Here is a 21,201-nt window from a genome sequence, read left to right as displayed (position 1 = left end):
TGCCATGAATACATAAAATATATGTAGATACTAGCCTATTTTATCATTTGCTAACGTAAAACATAAAAAGTTAAAATTCATCAAAACTTATAAACACAAACCATATAGCACATCATTCATAGTTGAGAGAAATGTAAACAAATGTAAAGATGGGCCAGGCACAGTGGCCCACATCAGTAATCCCAGCACTTTGGGAGGCTGAGGGTTAAGCTCAGGAGTTCAAGACCAGCCTGGACAACACAGAGAAACCCCATCTTTACAAAAAAAAAAACAAATAATTAGCCAGGTGTGGTCGCCCACACCTGTAATCCCAGCTACTTGAGAGACTGAGGTGGGAAGATCACCTGAGCCTGGGAGGTTGAGGTTGCAGTGGGCCAAGATCATGCCACTGCATTCCAGTCTGGGCAACGGAGTAAGACCTGTCACAGGGGGAAAAACAAGGTGTAGTGTTAAATCGTAACTGCACACCAAATTAACTGCAGCACATACTGTACTACGTAGTAACCTCTTTGCCACCTCCTCTCACTATTATTGTGAGTTCAGATGTTGCCGAGTATCCACTTAAAACGCCATGTGACACTAATTATCTCCACATGAGCAGTTCATCGCCCCAATAAATTGCCTGTCACAGTACAAAAGGATCTCTCCCAGTTCTTATGTATTTTTTGTTGTGGTTAGTGCCATACCACAAACTTTGAATAACACCATAGGACCCAAATGAAGTGCCACTAGTGATGCTGTAAGTGATGACATTACAAGAAAGCTCCTAAGAAGCAGAAAGGAGTCATGACATTACAAGAAAAAGTCAAATTGCTTGTTACATACCACAGACTGAAACAGTGGCTGCCAGTCATTTCAAAAGGAATGAATCCAGCTTAATCCATTGTTTAAAAAAAAAAAATGAAACGAAACTCATTAACCCATTGCCGCAGCTATGTCAGCAGGCATGAAAACTTTGCACTTCTTGCAAACTACCTTTTTTCTTGTTTTGAAAATGCAGCTTTTATGTGGGTAAAGGATTGCTATAATAAAGGCATACTTATGTCTAAAATCATTTGAGAAAAAGCAAAGTCATTTCATGACAAGATCAAACAAAAGGAAGGTGAAAAATCTAAAGCTGAAGAAGTTAATGCCAGCCAAGGATGGTTTGATAATTTGAGAAAAAGATTTGGCTTTAAAATGTCAAGATAACAGGAGAAGCAGCTTCTGCCATCCATAAGTCAGTAAACAAGTTCCCAGCTGCCATTAAGTAAATTATTGAGGAGAAAGGACATCTGCCTGAATAGGTTTCTAATGTAGATGAAAGTGCCCTATTCCGGGAAAAGAAAAATGTCACAAAGGACATTTATTAGTAAGGAAGAGAAGCAGGCAAATCCTTCACAGTATTCATGACACAGCCAATCAAGAAAACCATAAAAGAGATTGTGGATGTGGAAAAAAAAAAAAAAGTTGGGAGTGAAAGGTTTCAAAATATAAATCTTAAATTCAAGAGCTGACACCACATCAGAAGAATTAACGGAAGACAACTTGGTGAAGATGAGTGCTTCCAAACCAGTGTCAAATGACAAGGGAGAAGATGTAGAAGACGGAGTGCCAGAAAAGAAAATGACATCAGACAATCTAGCAGAAAGGTTCTGATTATTAAAGACTGCTTTTGACTTCTTTTATGATGAGGACGCTTCTACAATATGGGCACTGAAACTAAAGCAAATGGTGAAAGGATTGGTACCATATAGAATCATTTTCAGAGAAATGAAACAGCAAAAATGTGAGACAGAAACTATGATATATTTCCATAATATTACACCATGTGAGCCTGCTTCTCTTGCCTCCCCTTCCACCTCCTCTACTTCTTCTGCCTCTGCCACCCCTGAGACACCAAGACCAGCTCCTCTTTTTTCTCCTCTTCCTCAGCCTACTCAACCTGAAGACCTTTATGATGATCCACTTCCACTTACTGAATATATGTTTTCTCTTCCTTACAATTTTCTTAATATTTTTTCTCTAGCTTACCTGATTGTTGTAAGAATACAGTATATAAAACATTTGCCGGATGCAGCGACTCACGCCTGTAATCCCAGCACTTTGAGAGGTCAAGGCAGGTGGATCACATGAGGTCAGGATAACATGGTGAAACCCTGTCTCTACTAAAAATACAAAAAATTAGCCGGGTGTGGGGGCGTGTGCCTGTAATCCCAGCTACTCAGGAGGCTGAAGCAGGAGAATCACCTGAACCCAGGAATTGGAGGTTGCAGTGACCTGAGATCACGCCATTGCACTCCAGCCTGGGCAGTGACACAGCAAGACTCTGTCTTGAAAAAAATAAAAAAATAAAAATAAAAATAAAAAAACACATAAATATATGTTAATACATATCTTAACACACATACAAAGTATGTGCTACTCAACTGTTTATGCTATCATTAAGGCGGCAGCAGGCTATCAGTAGTTAAGTTTTGGGGAAGTCAAAAGTTATATTCCGATTTTTGACTGCACAGGGCGTTGACACCCCTAACCGCCACATTGTTCAAGGGTCAACTGTATTTGTTTAAGCTCTTCAGTAATCAGGTGATTGCAAAGTGGACAAACTGGGGAACCCATGACCCTCTCACATACTTAAAACTGTGCTTGGCATGGAGTGGATGCTCAGTTAATGACTTGTTACAATTACTCAAAGTATTAACATACACAGAAATGCAAGGATGACCAAAACAGTTTGCCATTCTAATGATGGCTGGGGGATGGGGACGGGCAGGAGAAAAAAAGAAACAGAAATACTATTTTTCTCTTTGCACTACAAATCTTTGTATGAATGCTATGCTCACAGATTGAACATTTAAATGTCAGGTTAACATAAGAGAAAAAAATTCTCATGAATCATCCTGTGAAAAATGAAAGCAAACCCTAGAATTTAAGAATCTTCTAGAGCTGTGGTTTTGTGGGTGTGTCTTATGTGTGGTGATTTTTTTGTTTTGTTGCTTTAGTTTACTTTTGGAGGCCACTAGAGGCATCCAACAGTAAACAATTAAAATAAGTATCTGCAAACAGTATACCAAGAAGCAGATTAAACAAAACAGATTACACTGACTAAAGGGTAAGAGCGTCATAAGTCACATAACATGACTTCAGAACCAAAACAAAAGACACTGGAAGGAGAGTATCCAGGAGATTATTAGTGAGAAACACTTGCATCATCTAAGAGCAATTTAATTAGGATAGAAATGTTTAATGCCTCCTAGGTTCACCTGCTCTCTAAGATGCTCCAAAGCAGCTATCATCAAACCTGACTTCACACCGGAGTCACCTTGGAAGTTATTAAAACTCCTGATACCCAGGCAAAGCCTAGACCAATTAAACTTCTAGGGTGACACAGGACATCAGTACTTTTTAAGGCTTCCCAGTAGATTCTAATGTGCAGGCAAAGTTGAGAATGATTGTTCTGAGGAATCACAACATTAAAATAACACTTTAAGGATTCTAGCTGGAAATTTTAACAACAAAAACCATTTTTTAAAGATTGCTTTTTTTTTTCCTATTACAAATATATCGAAATAGAATCTATAACACTATCCGAGTCAAAAATAATGGGTTAGGCCCGGCACAGTGGCTCATGACTACCATAATCCCAGCCTTTGGCAGCCCAAGGTGGACAGATTGCTTGAGCCTAGGAGTTCAAGACCAGCCTAGACAACATGACAAAACCCATTCTCTACAAAAAAACAGAAAAATTAGCCAGGCATGGTGGTGCACGCCTGTAGTTCCAGCTACTTAGGGGGCTGAGGTAGGAGGACGGCTTGAGCCTCGAGGTCAAGGTTGCAGTGAGCTATCATCTCACCACTGCACTCCCACCTGGGCGACAAAGTGAGACCCTGACTAAAATAAATAAAAAATAACAACAGGTTAAAGAAGTAAATTCAGAAGATAAGCTTCAACACACAAGGAATTCTATGTGGGTAAGACCACACACCATTCTGAAAATCCAATCTTATCATGGCTTTACAGAAGTGAGAATATAATTTTTTACCATTAGGAAAGGATCCAACAGCCGCAGAAGGAACACCAGCATATATTCCACGAAAACCACCAGCCTTATTAAATCCTTGGGGACTCTGCAGCCTGGTTTTAATGGTATCCAGAGGAAATAATATCAAGTCAACAGAAACACCTGCTACCCCACCAGCCTTTGAAAACAAAAGAGGGAAGAAAAAGGAAAAAAAAAAAAGGTTACAACAAAATAAGCCCTCTGCCACTTGGGGGCAAAGACAGGAAAAAGACAGTCTTTAAAGCACATTTCTCATTCCTTTCAGTCCACAACTTCTGCAGCACAAAGGACCTTCAGCCTAAATCTAGAAGTTTTCCTGAGAAAATAGCCATTATTGTGATATATTTTTAAGTTGTAAACTTTATATTAAATTTTCTTTTTAAATCAAATTTTAATAAAATTTTTTTTTTTTTTTTTTTTTTTTGAGACGGAGTCTTGCTCTGTCGCCCAGGCTGGAGTGCAGTGGCCAGATCTCAGCTCACTGCAAGCTCCGCCTCCCGGGTTTACGGCATTCTCCTGCCTCAGCCTCCCGAGTAGCTGGGACAACAGGCGCCCGCCACCTCGCCCGGCTAGTTTTTTGTATTTTTTTTAGTAGAGACGGGGTTTCACCATGTTAGCCAGGATGGTCTCGATCTCCTGACCTCGTGATCCACCGGTCTCAGCCTCCCAAAGTGCTGGGATTACAGGCTTGAGCCACCGCACCCGGCCTTAATAAAAAAATTTTTAAACAAAATTTAAATTCATTGTTGATACAGTGCTCACATGGTTCAAAAAGCTAAAAAAAAAAAAAAAAAAAAAGCCAGATGTAATGGCTCATGCCTCCCAGCAGTATGGGAGACAGAACTGGGAGGATTACTTGAGGCCAGGAGTTCGAGACCAGCCTGTGCAACACAGTGAGACATCATCACTACAAAAAATAAAAAATTAAGCTGGGGATGGTGGCACATGCCTGTAGTTCCAGCTACTTGGGAGGCTGAAGAACAAGGATCACTTCAGCTAGGAGTTCAAGGGTTCAGTGAGCTATGATCCTGCCACCGCACTCCAGCATAGGTGACAGCAAGACCCTGTGTCTTAAAAACAAATAAATAGCCAACAAGAGCAACAAATAAACTTCAAAAAAAGGTCAACAGCTCAAAGTCTCCTTCCAACCTTGTTCCTAATAACTCAGGTAAACCACTTTTATTGGTTTCTTGCTGTATCCTTCCAAAGTTACTTTAAACATACACAAGCATGTATGAACATATAGTTTCATTTTCTTTAAAAAGAAAAGATGATGTACAATATGCACTATTCTGTACTTTTTTTTTTTTTAAACAATTTATCTTTATCTTTTCACATCAGACCAAATGTTATACTGTTGTCTTAACCAATAAGCAGTGAATCCGAATTGACTCCTTTCAGACTGGAATTTTGAAACAGCTTATGATCTCTGTGAATCTGGATCTGTATTTTAATAACCACACATCTAAGAACTCATATAGTATTATCTTCGGCTTTAAATGTATTTGAAAATTCCTTGATAATTTTTAATCAAGTGAATAAATTGATTTTTTTAAAGAGCTAAATGTCTGAAGGAAATTAAAATCTGGCCCAAACTAGTAATCTCCCAAGAGATACCATGTTGCTTTGGGGAAGCTGTACTTTAAAAACTGATTAATTCCTGCTAAATGGATTTTAGGGGAAAAAAAACTGATTAAGAACTAACTCTGTACCTCAAGATTATAGTGACACGTATGTAGAATATGTTTAAACTCGTTACACCTTAGTCAAAGAAAACAAATTGAAAAAATATGAACACAAAGAGCATCAAAGAAAGGCTAATACGTATGAATCCTCACATGTGTGATTATTAAAATACAGATCTGGATTCACAAGGATCATTAGTTGTTTCAAAATGTAGGTCTCAAAAAAGTCAATACACATGCACTACTTATTAGTGAAAAAGACAAAAACATAACATTTGTTCTGATATGAAAAGATCACCCAGATCGAAAGGCATCATTTAAAGATGTGAGTTAAAATCAGTTTACAGTAGGCAGACAAATGCACTATAAAGAGGAAACTTTCCTATACAATTTTTTAACTGAATTGCTAATTTTTGCTAATTTTGAAATCAGAACCATGTGAATACATCACCTATTCAAAAAGTAAAAATATACATTTTTAAACTATACATTTCATGACAAAGGAAAAAAAAGAATCAGTATTATTCAAACATACAACCGAAGTTCAAACTGATTGTTTCCATCCTTTAAGTTTACAAAATGTGCAGATGTCACAAAGCTTAGTACCTAGCAAATACTATCTGCTTTACTTACCGCTCACCATAAAACCATCCCAGGAGTTAACTGGAAAAATGAAATACTTTAATGATAAATCCAATACCTATTTTCAAATTAACTAGCACAGGTTAATTATTAAAAATTAATTTACACTAGACAAGTACATTACTACAAATAGCAATACTATACTTCATGATCAGCCCAAAGACATGAAAGAAGCCCAAAGACCCTGAAGTTCTACTCAGCAAATTACCTAAGAAGACGTCACCCAAAAGGGCACAGAGATGTGCCAGTAGAGAAACCAAGTAGTACCAAAAGAATATCCAATAATGTGAGATTTCTTTCTGGACATAAAGGTGGCCTTCCCTAAGTCATGGCAAAAAGTTCACAAGTAATGCAGGAAAGCAAAAAGGCCAATCGTCAAAATTCTTCTTACTTCTTGTTTCAGGATTTTTATAAAATTCAGTAAGTAGAGCCAGGCATGGTGGTACGTACCTGTAATCGCAGCTACCTGGGAGGCTGAGGCAGAAGGATCGCTTGAGCCCAGGAGTTTGAGATTACAGTGAGCTATGATTGTGCCCATGAATAGCCACTATGCTTGCCTGGGCAACACAGGGAGACCTCGTCTCTAATAATAATTTGGTAAGTAAACAGTTTGCCTGCCTCTTCATTTTCTCAAAATACAGAGAGAATAGAATCCTGGTGAAAATGTCTCATGTGACTAGATTATTTAAAAACATGCTGCACTTCCCTCTCATTTTCTCTTTAATCTTAGGTGAGGATTCAGAGAAACACTATCTACTGCTAAATTTTAATCAATAATTACTCTTTTAATCCAGTTGGCTACTTTACATGTATTGATTCTCTAACCTTTCTTTCATCACAATTCTTAACTTCTGAGGAAAAAAATGACCAGATTCAATCTACTTGTCTGGTGAAACATGACTCAAGGATTACCAATCACTTCTATCGATTTCAAACTTCTATTTAACTCAAATGGCATTTAAATTCATGAGACTGAAAAAAAAAAAAAAAAAAAAAAAAAAAAAAAAAACAGCTAACAGAGAACCTGAATAAGAATACCTATATATTCAGCCACACAACCACATACTTCAGATTTAAACAAAAACCTTAATGCCTATATCAATATTGTTTTGTATGTAAATAAGTAAAAAATATATAAGCCAGTAACAACCTAATTATAAAGAACTCTATCAAACTCTTATTCTTTAGTCTGAAAATTTTGTTATAATCATTTATCAGAAAGTTATCAGGCAAGTGATTCGTTTCATAATTTATGATAGCTTATACTGAAAAATACTAACTAGAAAAAATCCAAAGAAATAGGACATAACCCAGATAACCAGCAAATCTTGCTAGAGCATCACAATGTATTTAGACCTCAATATCTTATAGATAAAATACATGTCTCTACCTTAAGTTAATAAATGTATGAAGTGTTGGCAGGCTGTAGAGAGGAAGTGCCTAATTAGTGCTCTGCAATTACTCTGAGAAGTGATAGGTCGGAATTACATGCCATAAAACTTTTTTTCTCAAAAGAAGGAGGGCACACCATAAAAACAGCATCACTGCTGTCCCTCTAGGACAAAACCGAATCATCTGCGTAATTTAACTAAGCAAAATCAACACAGGTCACGGGCCTAAATGACAGCTAAGAAGAACCAGCCTTAATATTAACATGGCTTCTCAAGGGAAACATTTCCCTGACAGTCTCGGTTTCCTCCACAATGAAGTGGCCACCCATGACCTGAATCACCATCTTCCTCACTGCAGAACTGCCACTTCTGTTTTCTGACATACTTGTCGCCTTCCCTACTGCCCATTCCTTCTCCCTGCAGTGCTCGCTGCCTCTCTGTACTAATCATTTTCATAAAATCCAAATTTCATCTTGCCACTCTCCAGCCTATAAATCTTCCAAACTTTCCAACAGCCCCAAGGATGAAGAAAACCCTAGCACAGCCTTCCAGGCTCTGGAAATTCTGGAGCCCCTCCAGCTCCCAAAACTTGCACTATGTGCCCTTTGCTCAGTCCTTTCTTTCCACCTGGATCTTTTCCTCTAAATCATCTGATCTTCCTCATTTCAAGGACTTCGTACAAATGCCTCCTAATCTCCAGTTCAGGTTTAGATCCTCTTGCCAAGCACTGAACACAATTTTAATTACATAGTTTTGCCTCTGACCATTTGTTCAGTACCAGTCCAATTAAACCATAAGATCTTAGCTGTTTTGTTTACTAATACGTTCCCAGCACCAGCACATATTAATGGGAGGCACTCAATGGCTCTAATAAAGGGTTACTATCTATATTTTAGAAGGCACTAAAAAGGTACACTGAACTTTTTAAAAAAATAGCAAAAGACAGGACCAGGCAATTCCCAAAAGAAAAATATAAATGACTAACAAAAATTTGAAAATATGATTCTCCATCATTAATTATCAAATAAAAACAAAATGTTTTCCCAATTAGAAAAAATTTAAAATATGAAGAATGGGTATGGGCACTGTTAATGAAAACATTACCATAATCTACTGGAGGACAATTTGGCAAAATGAACATTTTAAATTATCAAACCCTTTGACCCAGTTAATTTTATTTCTAAGCATTTCTTCCACAGAAATAAATGCACAAATATACAAGAATGTCTACTACACCATTTCTGTAATAATAAAAAAATTGAAAACAGCCTCAAAGTCCATCCACTGGGGTCTTGTTAAGTAAATTAAGTTATACACAAATAATGAATTGCTACACAGCCTTTAAAACAACAAGGTAGGCTGGGTGCAGTGGCTCATGTCTGCAGTCCTAGCTGCTGGGAGGCTGAGATGGGATGCTCACTGGGGCCCAGGAGTGTGAGATTGCAATAAGCTATGATCACGCCACTGCCCAGCACTCCAGCTTGCGCAACAGAGCAAGATCCTCTCTCTAATTTAAAAAAAAAAAAAGGTCAATCCATACTTATTGGCACAGAAACATACACTATATTCTTAATCAAATTAGCTATAAAACAAAACATGCTATATAATCCCATCTTAAAAAAAGTGTAACTATTTGTATATGCATAATTAGAAATCTGGAAGCATAAACAGTAAATTGCTAGAAGTTATTGCCTCTGTGGAAAGAGATTCAGGATGAGAAATATTATTACTATCTTGTTAATCTTTTATTTGCTCAAGTTTTGTAATGAATATTACAAATATATAAAAGCTAAGCCATTCAAAATTAATGCTTCCCCTGGGAAAAAAAAAAAAAAATCTCTAATTTACTGGTTGTACTTGATATATAAAAGCCACTCAGCAAATGGTAACTAAGAACCTCAACCCACTGACCCTAAGCTGCCTCCTCTGCAGCTTCACCCTCTATAGACCTTGGAGTTTTCAACCAATCTGACTACTCGAACATCTCAAACATGTCCTGAAACAACTTCTTTGAGATGGAGTCTCGCTCTGTCACCCAGTCTGGAGTGCAGTGGCATGATCTCGGCTCAGTGCAACCTCTGCCTCCCAGGTTCAAGCGATTCTCCTGACTCAGCCTCTGGAGTAGCTGAGACTACAGGCGCACACCACAATGACTGGCTAATTTTTATATTTTTAGTAGAAGCAGAGTTTCACCCTGTTGGCCAGGCTGGTCTTGAACTCCTGACCTCAGGTGATCCACCTGCCTTGGCCTCCCAAAGTGCTGGGATTACAGGCATGAGCCACTGCACCCAGCTGTTTCCTTAAAAATTCTCATTCCTGTGCTTTTGCTTAGGTTTTTCCCTCAGTCTAAAATTCCTTCTTTTTTTTTTTTTTTAGAAAGAGTTTCGCGCTTGTTGTCCAGGCTGGAGTGCAATGGCACGATCTTGGCTCACCGCAACCTCCACCTCCCAGGTTCAAGCAATTCTCCTGCCTCAGCCTCCTGAGTAGCTGGGATTACAGGCATGAGCCACCACGCCCGGCTAGTTTTTTGTATTTTTAGTAGAGATGCGTTTTCTCCATGTTGGTCAGGCCGGTCTCAAACTCCCAACCTCAGGTGATCTGCCCGCCTTGTCCTCCCAAAGTGTTGGGATTACAGGCATAATCCACCACGCCCGGCCTAAAATTCCCTTCTAATCCTTGTCTCCTGCCTGTTGCAGCCAGTAGACCACCATCACCTCCACCTCAATACATACACACATGCACACACATGCCCCTGACAAAATCCTCTTGGTTCTTAAGCTGCAACCCAAAGCCACATTCCTCATAAAGCCTTTCCCAATTTTCCAGTCACAATTAAATGCTATGTCCTTGACTCTAGCATATAACGTTGTTTGTATTTCGCTTTTGGTACTAACCATGATGTCTGACATGAAGATCCTTCAGAGTAGAAACCAAATCAGTCAGTCAGCTCTGTCTTCCTAAATATCTAACCCAGTGTCTCTTATGTAGCAGGGTTACTAAAATAGAAACGTGGGATGATGAGATAACACTTTGTAAAAAGATGAAATGTTCAGAAGAAATCTTGCAGTCAAGCACTGCTCGGTGGTCCCTGTTCTGGTCTGCCACCGCACCTGTGACAACCAAAAGCCAGGGTTAGCTACCAGCTGCTATTCTTCCCAGCATTCCCCAGCCACCCTGACCACTTTGTAGAATATTCAGGGGGACTTCTCCGGAAACCTCTGCTTACTATTACCTCCTAATGGAAAAACTGTGTATGCTCAGTTTTGTTTTGTTTTGTTTTAGTGAGAGTATTCTCAAGAATAAAATAATAATGGTTCCAGAATATGACTTGATTATTCTTCCATTTCTCCAGGAATTATTTCAAATTAAGTACTGCCTAAGAACACAGCTTTGGCATCAACCAGATCTAACTTCATTTTCAACTTGGTCTTTGTATTAGTCTGTTCTCACACAGCTATGAAGAAATACCCGAGACTGGCCAGGCGCGGTGGCTCAAGCCTGTAATCCCAGCACTTTGGGAGGCCGAGACGGGCGGATCACGAGGTCAGGAGATCAAGACCATCCTGGCTAACACGGTGAAACCCCGTCTCTACTAAAAAATACAAAAAACTAGCCGGGCGAGGTGGCGGGCACCTGTATTCCCAGCTACTCGGGAGGCTGCGGCAGGAGAATGGCGTAAACCCCGCAGGCGGAGCTTGCAGTGAGCTGAGATTCGGCCACTGCACTTCAGCCTGGGCGACAGAGCGAGACTCCGTCTCAAAAAAAAAAAAAAAAAGAAATACCCGAGACTGGGTCATGTATAAAGAAAAGAGTGTTTAGTTGACTAACAGCTCCGCATTGCTGGGGAGATCTCAGAAAACTTACAATCATGCCAGAAAGCAAAGGAGAAGCAGGCACCTTCTTCACAGGGCAGCAGGACACAGTGACTGAAAGAGGGGAAATGCCAGACACTTATAAAACCATCAGATCTCATGAGACTCACTCAACATCATGGGAGAAATCGTCCCATGATCCAATTACCTCCACCTTTGGTCTCGTCCTTGACACATGGGGATTATGGGGATTACAATTCAAGATGAAATTTTGGGTGGGGACACAGCCAAACCATGTCAGTCTTCTTAGTAGAACTATTTAACTTCTCCAAGCCTGTGTTTCTTGACACATGAAACAGGGAAAAGAGTACCTACACTTCACAGTTTTTGAGAATTAAATAAATGAGAACTAAACACAATTAGATGAACCTGTTATACGGTTAGCAAAATGCCTGGCCCTTAATCAAGTATCAATAAACAGGAACTATTATTTTTAGAATTATGTTACTATAAACATCCTTCAAAGCTTGCTGTTACCAATACTGACATGGAAATACTAAAAACCATGCAAAAGCCTAGAGTACTTTACCAAAGACTGAAGATGACATTCCTATATTCAACTCAATTGACAAATTCATATATTAAAATCTGTAAATCCAAATTTTCACTAGCAATAATGAATTAAAAGCTCTTTTCAAATTCTGCTCTCTGGACAAGAATCCCCAGTGAACTGACTCAACAGAAACCAAATCATGCAATGCATGACAGGAACATTCAGCATCAACTTCAAAAACTTAAGAGAAATACTAGTGTTCAAATTGCTTTATGATTCTTGTATTCAAACTTATATGTTAATTTTTTAAGTAAACTATAAAATTGTACCTATATGACCTCAGCTATGAAAAAGCTGCATACACACTTTTAAAGTGCTCAGTAAACAGTTAAGTTTTACCAGCAAGTGGAATTACATAATTAAGTTTTGTATAGCATCTGCCTCCTACTAGACTCTAAATCCATGAAGGTGGGGGACCATATTTTTGAGGAATTCAACTCCAAATAACAGAGCAAAGGCCAACAAATGTATCTGGTTAGGCATGTAAAAGCTGCCTTGTGGGGGGTGAGATAATTGTGGGTGAAACTTTTATCTTTCCTTTATTTGGAATTTAATTAACGTTACTCAAATTTTGTCTGTATTACAAAAGATTTAATATTTAAAGCAACTTGCAACATGTAGTAGTAAGGTTTGGAAGTGGTAACAAAAGCACATTAACAAGTCACTTACAGCTAAGTTATCAAATACTAAAACTTCCCAAGTATGTCTTTCTTAAACAGGAAGAAAAATGAGAAAAAAAGGTAGTCCCATCTCTGGGTACTAGAGATGCACAAAAAAATGCCTCCATCAAAGTGGTGGTTCTCAACTGTGGTCCTTGCATATTGGTGGTCTCCAAGCAGTGCTTTGCATGCTCCATGGGCTGAGCAAAATTTGGAATATACTTGTGTTAAGATAATTTCTTGCTCAACACAAAAGCAAGCAAAAAGGGAAGACCTGCTCACTCTGACATAAATGCCAAAAAGAAACAAGTCACACAAGTCCTGAGAAAGAGAAGCATAATTCTCAATTTCTTATAAATTTGGAGATAATCTTTACTTCAAAGATACCCTTTACTACAAATTGAAAACTAGGAGGCCACTATCCAGAAAAGATATGAGGCAAAACAAGAACAACAAAAAAACACAGAAAACCTCTTTTAATAGTATACCCAATACTTCATTCATATTACCTTTCTTCACTCCACCCAAGAACCCCTCCCATCATAACCCGTATTGTTCTCCTCAAGTCTCCTACTGCCTGCCAGTGGTTCTCAGCAGAAGTGTAGGTCCAGTGAGAAGACACCCAACTATTATGAAAAAGCTCCCCAGACCACAGCCAAAAATCACCTCACTAAAAACAGGAAAAGGAAAAAAAAAAAAAAAAAAACACTACAAGTGGTCCTCACTTTGCATGGTACCTACATACATTAATTTCAGTTACCATGATTTACTTAAACAACATGAATCTCCCAACAACCCAGGGCAAATTTCAGTTACCACAGCATATTAACTATGAGTAACTGGATAAAGTGTAAATGTTACCATTTGTTCAGTCTACAAATCACAATGCAATTAACAGAAGTCACTGCATATTAGTTCATGCACAGACAGCAAAGTAAACAGTTGTGTTACCTCATCTCTCAGTAATAAATGTACAGGGCATTTTATAAAAATAGAAAATTGATGAACAAAGATGAAAATGCAAAAACAAAATGCAAAATGGTAACAAAAGTTAAATGAAAATCAAACATAAATAGTGTTACAGAAGAAACAGCTGGCCATGGAAATACTCACACTGCTGTCATTAATCTAGATAAGTAACTAGAAAAAATAAGTGAGAGCAAACTTAACATAAATGAGGAAAGTAGTTGCAATGAAAAGGATGAAAATGTCCCAGAGTAAGTTATGCCAGCAAGTCTTCACAATAAAGGAACTCACAACATGGAAAGCACAAAAAATAAAATGTTAGAAGTTGATCCGAACTGAGAAAGCAGTATGACAACTTGCCAAGGCATAAAAAGATGCTTCATCTGTAATACATAATGAGAACACAAGCAAATGTTCAAACTACTATTGATAAGGTTTTGTCCAAAAAATTAAGTTATTAATGTTTCTAATGTTTTTAATTACAGTGTACTAAGTAAATATCAGTTTTGCAACTTTTCCCCTATATATTTACAACCAAAGCGTTTTTAACGTTTTGACAAAAATTCTTAGGGTCAGCCAGGTGTGGTGGCTCATACCTGTGAAACCTCTCTCTACAAGAAACCTCTGCCTACAAAAAAAAAAAAAAAAAGTTCTAAAAATTATAACAACAACATGGGCTGAGCTCAGTGGCTCATGCCTGTAATCCTAGCACTTTGAAGCCGAGCCAGGAGGATTGCTTGAGGCCAGTAGTTCAAGACCAAATCTGGTAACATGGCAAGACCTTGTCTCTACAAAAAAAGAAACTTTTTAATTAAAAAAATTAGCCAGGCGTGGTTGGTGCATGTCTCTAGTCCCAGCTACTCAGGAGGCTGAGGTGAGAGGATCACTTTAGCTGAGACAGTGCCACTGCACTCCAGCCTGGGCAACAGAGCAAGACCTTGTCTCAAAAAAATAAAAAGAACACATATGAAATGGTTTGGCTCTGGGTCCCCACCCAAATCTCATCTTGAATTGTAGCTCCCATAATTCCCACATGTTGTGGGAGGGACCTGGTGGGAGGTAACTGAATCATGGTGGCAAGTCTTTCCCATTCTGTTCTGGTGATAGCGAATAAGTCTCACAAGAACTGACGATCTCATAAAGGGGAGTTCCCCTGCACACGCTCTCATCTGAAGCCATGTAAGACATGACTTTGCTCCTCCCTTGCCTTCTACCATGATTGTGAGGCCCCTCCACCAGCCTTGTGGAACTGGAAGTCCATTAAACCTCTTCCCTTTATAAATTACCCAGTCTTGGGTATGTCTTTATCAGCACTGTGAGAACAGACTAATACAGTAAACTGGTACCCAGACTAGGATGCTACTATAAACATACCTGAAAATGTGGGAGTGACTTTGGAATGGGTAACAGGCAGGGTCTGGGACAGTTTGGAGGGCTCAGAAGACAGGAAGATGTGGGAAAGTTTGGAACTTCCTAGAAAATTGAACGGCTTTGACCAAAATGCTGATAGTGATATGGACAATAAAATCCAGGCTAAGGTGGGCTCTGATGGAGATGAGGAACTTGTTGGTAACTGGAGTAAAGGTCACTCTTGCTATGCAAAGAGACTGGCAGCATTTTGCCCCGCCCTAGAGATTTGTGAAACTTTGAACTTGAGAGAGATGATTTAGGGTATCTGACAGAAGAAATTTCTAAGTGGCAAAGCATCCTAGACGTGACAGAGCATAAAAGTTTGGAAAATTTGCAGCCTGATGAAGTGGTAAAAAAGAAAAACCCATTTTCTGGAGAAAAATTCAAGATGGCTGCAGAAATTTGCATAAATAACCAGGAGCCAAATGTTAATTGACAAGACAATGGGGAAAATGTCTTCAGGGCATGTCAGAGACCTTCATGGCAGCCCCTCCCATCACAGGTTCGGAGGCCTAGGAGGGAAAAAATGGTTTCCTGGGTTGGGTCCAGGGCCCTCCTGCTATGTACAGCCTCAGGACTTGGTGCCCTGTGTCCCAGCCATGGCTAGAAAGGGCCAAGGTAGAGCTCAGGTCATGGCTTCGAAGGATGCAAGCCCCAAGCCTTGGCAGCTTCCACGTGGTATTGGTACTGTGGGTGTGCAGAAGACAAGAATTGAAGTTTGGGAACCTCTGCCTAGATTTCAGATGATGTATGGAAACGTCAGGATGTCCAGGCAGAGGTGTGCTGCAGGGGCAGGGCTCTCCTGGAAAACCTCTACTGGGGCAGTGTGGAAGGGAAATGTGGCTGTCCCAATAGAGGAGTCCCCACCAGGACATCACCTGGTGGAGCTGTGAGAAGTGGGCCACTGTCCTCCAGACCCCAGAATGGTAGATCCACTGACAGCTTGCACCCTGTGCCTGGAAAAGCCACAGACACTGAATGCCAGCCCATGAAAGCAGCCAGGAGGGGAGCTGTACCCTGCAAAGCCACAGGGGCAGAGCTGCCCAAAACCATGGGAACCCACCTCTTATATCAGCATGACCTGGATGTAAGACATGGAGTCAAAGGAGATCTTTTCAGAGCTTTAAGATTTGACTGCCCTGTTGAATTTCAGACTTGCATGGGGCCTGCAGCCCCATCATTCTGGCCCATCTCTCCCATTTGCAATGGGTGTATTTACTCAATACCTGTAACCCCACTGTATCTAGAAAGTAATAAACTTGCTTTTGATTTTACAGGCTCATAGGCAGAAGGGACTTGCCTTGTCTCAGATGAGACTTTGGACTATGGACTTTTGAGTTAATGCTAAAATGAGTTAAGACTTTGGGGACTGATGAGAAGGCATGATTGGTTTTGAAATGTGAGGACATGAGATTCAGGAGAGACCAGGGGTGGAATGATATGGTTTGGCTCTGTGTCCCCACCCAAATCTCATCTTGAATTGTAACTCTTATAATTCCCATGTGTTGTAGGAGGGATCTGGTGGGAGGTAACTGAATCATGGGGGTGTGTCTTTCCCATGCTATTCTGGTGATAGTGAATAAGTCTCACAAGATCTCATTGTTTTATAAAAGGGAGTTCCCCTGCACATGTTCTCCTGTCTGCCACCAGGTAAGATGTGACTTTGCTCTTCCTTTGCCTTCCACACCATTATGAGGCCTCCCCAGCCACGTGGAACTGTGAGTCAATTAAGACTCTTTCCTTTATAAATTACCCAGTCTTTGGTATGTCTTTGTTAGCAACAGTAGAACAGACTTACACAATGTAATCCTACCACCAAAAATACTTAAGTGTTATTTTGGGGTATTTCAATCTGGCTTTTTTCCCCCATGAATGGAATAGTTTTTAACATAGCTTTAATTAGGCACAAGCAAATGTACATACATGCAATGTTTTTCTCTTAATTTTATCTCATAAGCATTTTCCATGTAATTATAGTACATTCTCTTCACAAGCACTATTTTTTACGGCTGCAGACTAGTCCAAGAAATGGCTTTCCCACTGTTTGCCTAATTCTTCCCCTCTGTCCCATGTTTTAGTAGCTTCTTACTGTCTTTACTGAGTTAAATGTTATTAATATAAATATCTTTAGGTTGCTAATACTTAGCTCCAGTTGCTTTCCTAAAAGTATACACTGATCAATGCACTCTTTGAGGATTTTGTTTCTGGATAGCCCACTCTGTGCTCCAAATGAAAACTAAAATCCCAGAGGCTCTCCACTTATTCAGTCCTCTTCATGAAGCTTTAGGAAGGGAGCATTTCAATGTCTGCTACTTGCCAGGCTCTGCTGTGCATGTGTAATGTTATCTCATTTAATTCTTCAAATCCAAGTTTCAAGACTTCAGCGATCATCTCGGCTTTTCATTCATTCAAAGTAGTACTGAGTGCTTATATAGTGCCAGGTACTGGTAACACAGTAGTAAGCAAAACCAAACTCCCTCAGGAGTGTTCACCCTGTCTCAAAGGCACTCCAAGACATTAAAAAGTAGCCACTCCATTTCTGTACTACTCTGATAACAAAACATTTCAATAGCTTCCATTACACTTCAGAAGAAATCCAAATTATTTTCCCTAGCCCACGAAGCCCCACTTCAGCTGGCTTTGCCTACCCCACCCATACCATCCCCTGCCACGTTATCCTTACCCATTAGGCCTCACCACTTGAATACGCTAAGCTCTTTCCACTTGAGCTATTCCCCATGACTGAACCTCCCATTCTGATCATCAAAAATTCAAGCCCCTTCCCATCTTTTAGGTCTTAGCCGAAATGTCACCTCTTCATGGCTTTCCTTGGTCACTCCATCTAAGAGGTTCACCAATATTTCCCTACTCTGTCACATCTTCAGTTCATTTCTTTCCATAGCACTTATTCACTGCAACTGTTTTGTTGGCCTTTCTTCCATACTTGAAATGGGGTTATCTGCCACTGTATCCACAAAGCCTACCACAATACCCAGTGGGCAGAATACATGCAAACTCAACCATGTGCTGAATGAATAAAATGTTTTTCCTTTACCTGGAATGATATCTAGTTTCTTGAAACTTCCACCTATTGATCCTAATTTTACTCTCTATAAATACATTGGGAAAAAAGTATACTTTACTGCATGTGTATCATACTTTGTAATTAAGTATATACTAAATCCATTATTTTGTTAACTGCAGCACTCACCTGTGTTTTAGCAATTGCAAACTTTGCTGACTTGAGAGTATCAAGAAGCAGATAAGGACACGACTCCCAAGTGACATCACCTGGGTTGAAATATGAGCTCCAATACTTATACACACGAAATGGATCTCACTTGTGTGATTTTGAACTAGTTATCTAACCGCTTGGTATCCCAGTTTCCTCATTTAGAAAATTAGGATAAGACTTCAATTATTGTGAGAATTAAATGGGATAATGTATGTAAAGCGCTTACCCCAGTTCCTGGTACAGGAATGTTAGCTGACAAACTACTACTGCTGTCTCACCAGCTAGACAGGAAAGCTCCTTAAAAGCGGTAACATTGGCCGGACGCGGTGGCTCACGCTTGTAATCCCAGCACTTTGGGAGGCCAAGGCGGACGGATCACGAGGTCAGGAGATCGAGACCAGCCTGGCTAACACGGTGAAACCCCACCTCCACTAAAAACACAAAAAATTAGCCGGGTTTGGTGGCGGGCACCTGTAGTCCCAGCTACTCGAGAGGCTGAGGCAGGAGAATGGCCTGAACCCAGGAGGTGGAGCTTGCAGTGAGCCGAGATGCTGCCACTGCACCCCAGCCTGGGCTAAGAGTGAGACTCCGTTTCAAAAAAAAAAAAAAAAGGGCGGTAACATTATTCTTTATATTTCTAAGACCTACCTTATACAAGTTTCAACAAATCTAGATTTAAAGTTATCATCCTACAAGTCTGGCTAAGACATCCCTACTTCCATATATTCCCCTAACACGCTGAACCTAGCCCACCTGTTATTTATCCCAACAGTCATTTTACTATTTTGTCTCCAACACCTGACCCTTAGGAGCAGGTATATCTTGTTCACCATGCTATCCTCAACACCTGCAACACCAAAATTTGATAATTCAGTGAATAAATCACTGTGGGCCTCCATTTTCCCTATGAAAATCATTTTTAAAATTATTTATTGTCTGTCACTGCCCATTCCACACAATGAAAACGTAGGCAGCCAAACTCTGTCTTGTGAACTGCTGTATCTAATATGCCCTACTGGAGGCTCCAAAATATTTGGTAAAGGTGTTTTTTTTTTTTTTTTGGTTTGTTTTTGTTTTTTTCTGTTAAGACATGTTGATGCTTGTAGTTTTCTGCTACGGAATTAAATACTAGGCCTGTCTATAGACTCCGCAGCGTTACTAATGAGCTTGCTATGTGTGCTCATCAATATTTCTCCAAAGCCTAGGCAGAAATAGCAGATTATGTATTGAATGAACAGATGGACATGTTATTTTCTAAGACTGAAAAGAGATGCAGCAAAATAAGAAAGGCAGTATCGAATACAAGGGCTTTGAGCGACTTGAGTAAGGTTTTTGTTGTTGTGTTACAGTTCTTTAATTCCCAAAAGAGTAGTTAACAGTGTATAATAGAAGCTCTTTTTTCTTTTAAGTAAATGACTGTGCAAAAGACAACGAGTCAAGTACCCCTTCCTTCCCCCACCTGTCTCTTACGACCTGGCAGTGCAGACACAGCCTTGATACCAGGCCCGCTAGTGGCCTGGGAGCCCCGCGCTCCTTCTCAGACCTGGCTGCCAGTAACCCGAGGACAGTCCAGCGCGCAAAACCGGAAGACAGCCAATGCTGAGAACCCCCACCGGCTCCAATGCCGGACGCCGGCACTCTGAGCGACCCACCCCACCGCCCCGCACTCACCACCAGCGATGCCATGAACCCCGGCCGGTCCATGGTCGCTCAGACCTCGTCAAGGCTACAATCCAAGCCGGAGCAGAGGCGGATCACGTCCTCGCGCGGTGGGCGTCGCCATCTTTGAGGCGGGCCTATCGTGCACTTCCGGGACCACGTGACGTAGAACCACAACAACTGCACGTGCAACGCCCAAGACCCGGGCCAAGAGGAGGGCCAGAGAGGAGGGGCGGGGCCTCGGGGAGTGTGGTCGAGCTAAGTCTCGGCAATTCTCTTACCTCTGTTTCCTGCAGCAGCGTTGTGTGCAGCTAGACGGAGGAACTCTCGCGAGCAAAAGATCCTCGGCTGGGATCCAGGAGAGAGCAGCCGTAGAATGAGGCCGGGGTGATTCTGAACTGTAAACCCAAAAGAGGCGTGGCTATGGCGGAGGGAGGAGTCGTGAGGGGCGGTACTAACCTCTGGAGGCGCGATTCGGAATCCTAATTGGATATTTCATTTTGGTTTATCTCTTAGTTTTGTCAACAAATTTTATCTGAGTTTATATTAAATTAACTCATTATCAGAAGATTATTAAATAAAGATACAGAAAAATACTTAAAAAGTTTCCTGACCGGAGCTAAAAATTAGCATCCTCCATTTCTCTTTACAGGCAATTATTGTACTTAAAATTATTAGTTTGTTCAGTTATTTACCTGTTCATGTTGTTCGCTGTTGTACTCATGTGTACACCTCAAAGCACACGTTATTAAGTACTTAATAAAATTTCTTGGAGTGAACCTGTCTGTATTAAACAAATACCTTCGCCAGGCACGGTGGCTCAAGCCTGTAATCCCAGCACTTTGGGAGGCCGAGACCGGCGGATCACGAGGTCAGGAGATCGAGACCATCCTGGCTAACACGGTGAAACCCCGTCTCTACTAAAAAATACAAAAAACTAGCCAGGCGAAGTGGCGGGCGCCTGTAATCCCAGCTACTCGGGAGGCTGAGGCAGGAGAATGGCTAAACCCGGGAGGCGGAGCTTGCAGTGAGCTGAGATCCGGCCACTGCACTCCAGCCTGGGTGACAGAGCGAGACTCCGTCTCAA

The 21,201-nt window shown here is 40.5% G+C and overlaps 1 protein-coding gene across 12 annotated transcripts in view; it reads right to left on the bottom strand.

Moving 5' to 3' along the window:
- The window catches only part of LOC105483654 (solute carrier family 25 member 26), a 169,537-nt gene extending 149,024 nt beyond the window's left edge, over positions 1-20,513 (bottom strand). For 2 of the 12 annotated variants that reach the window (XM_071092051.1, XM_071092052.1), the window contains exons 1-3: positions 20,127-20,273; positions 4,025-4,181; positions 345-419 (exon numbers count right to left, since the gene is read on the bottom strand). In XM_071092051.1, coding sequence (XP_070948152.1) covers positions 345-419; positions 4,025-4,181; positions 20,127-20,159 — 265 coding nt within the window. In that variant the 5' untranslated portion in view covers positions 20,160-20,273. Of the gene's footprint in view, positions 1-344; positions 420-2,013; positions 2,213-4,024; positions 4,182-10,654; positions 10,871-20,126 lie in introns of those variants that run through there. The other 10 variants (XM_071092050.1, XM_024793380.2, XM_071092048.1 and 7 more) reach the window with 9 other exon arrangements.
- Positions 20,514-21,201: the final 688 nt, after the last annotated feature.

This window comes from Macaca nemestrina, chromosome 2 (assembly GCF_043159975.1).
Source record: "Macaca nemestrina isolate mMacNem1 chromosome 2, mMacNem.hap1, whole genome shotgun sequence".
NCBI lineage: Eukaryota > Metazoa > Chordata > Mammalia > Primates > Cercopithecidae > Macaca > Macaca nemestrina.
This window is presented reverse-complemented; position numbering and strand designations above follow the sequence as displayed.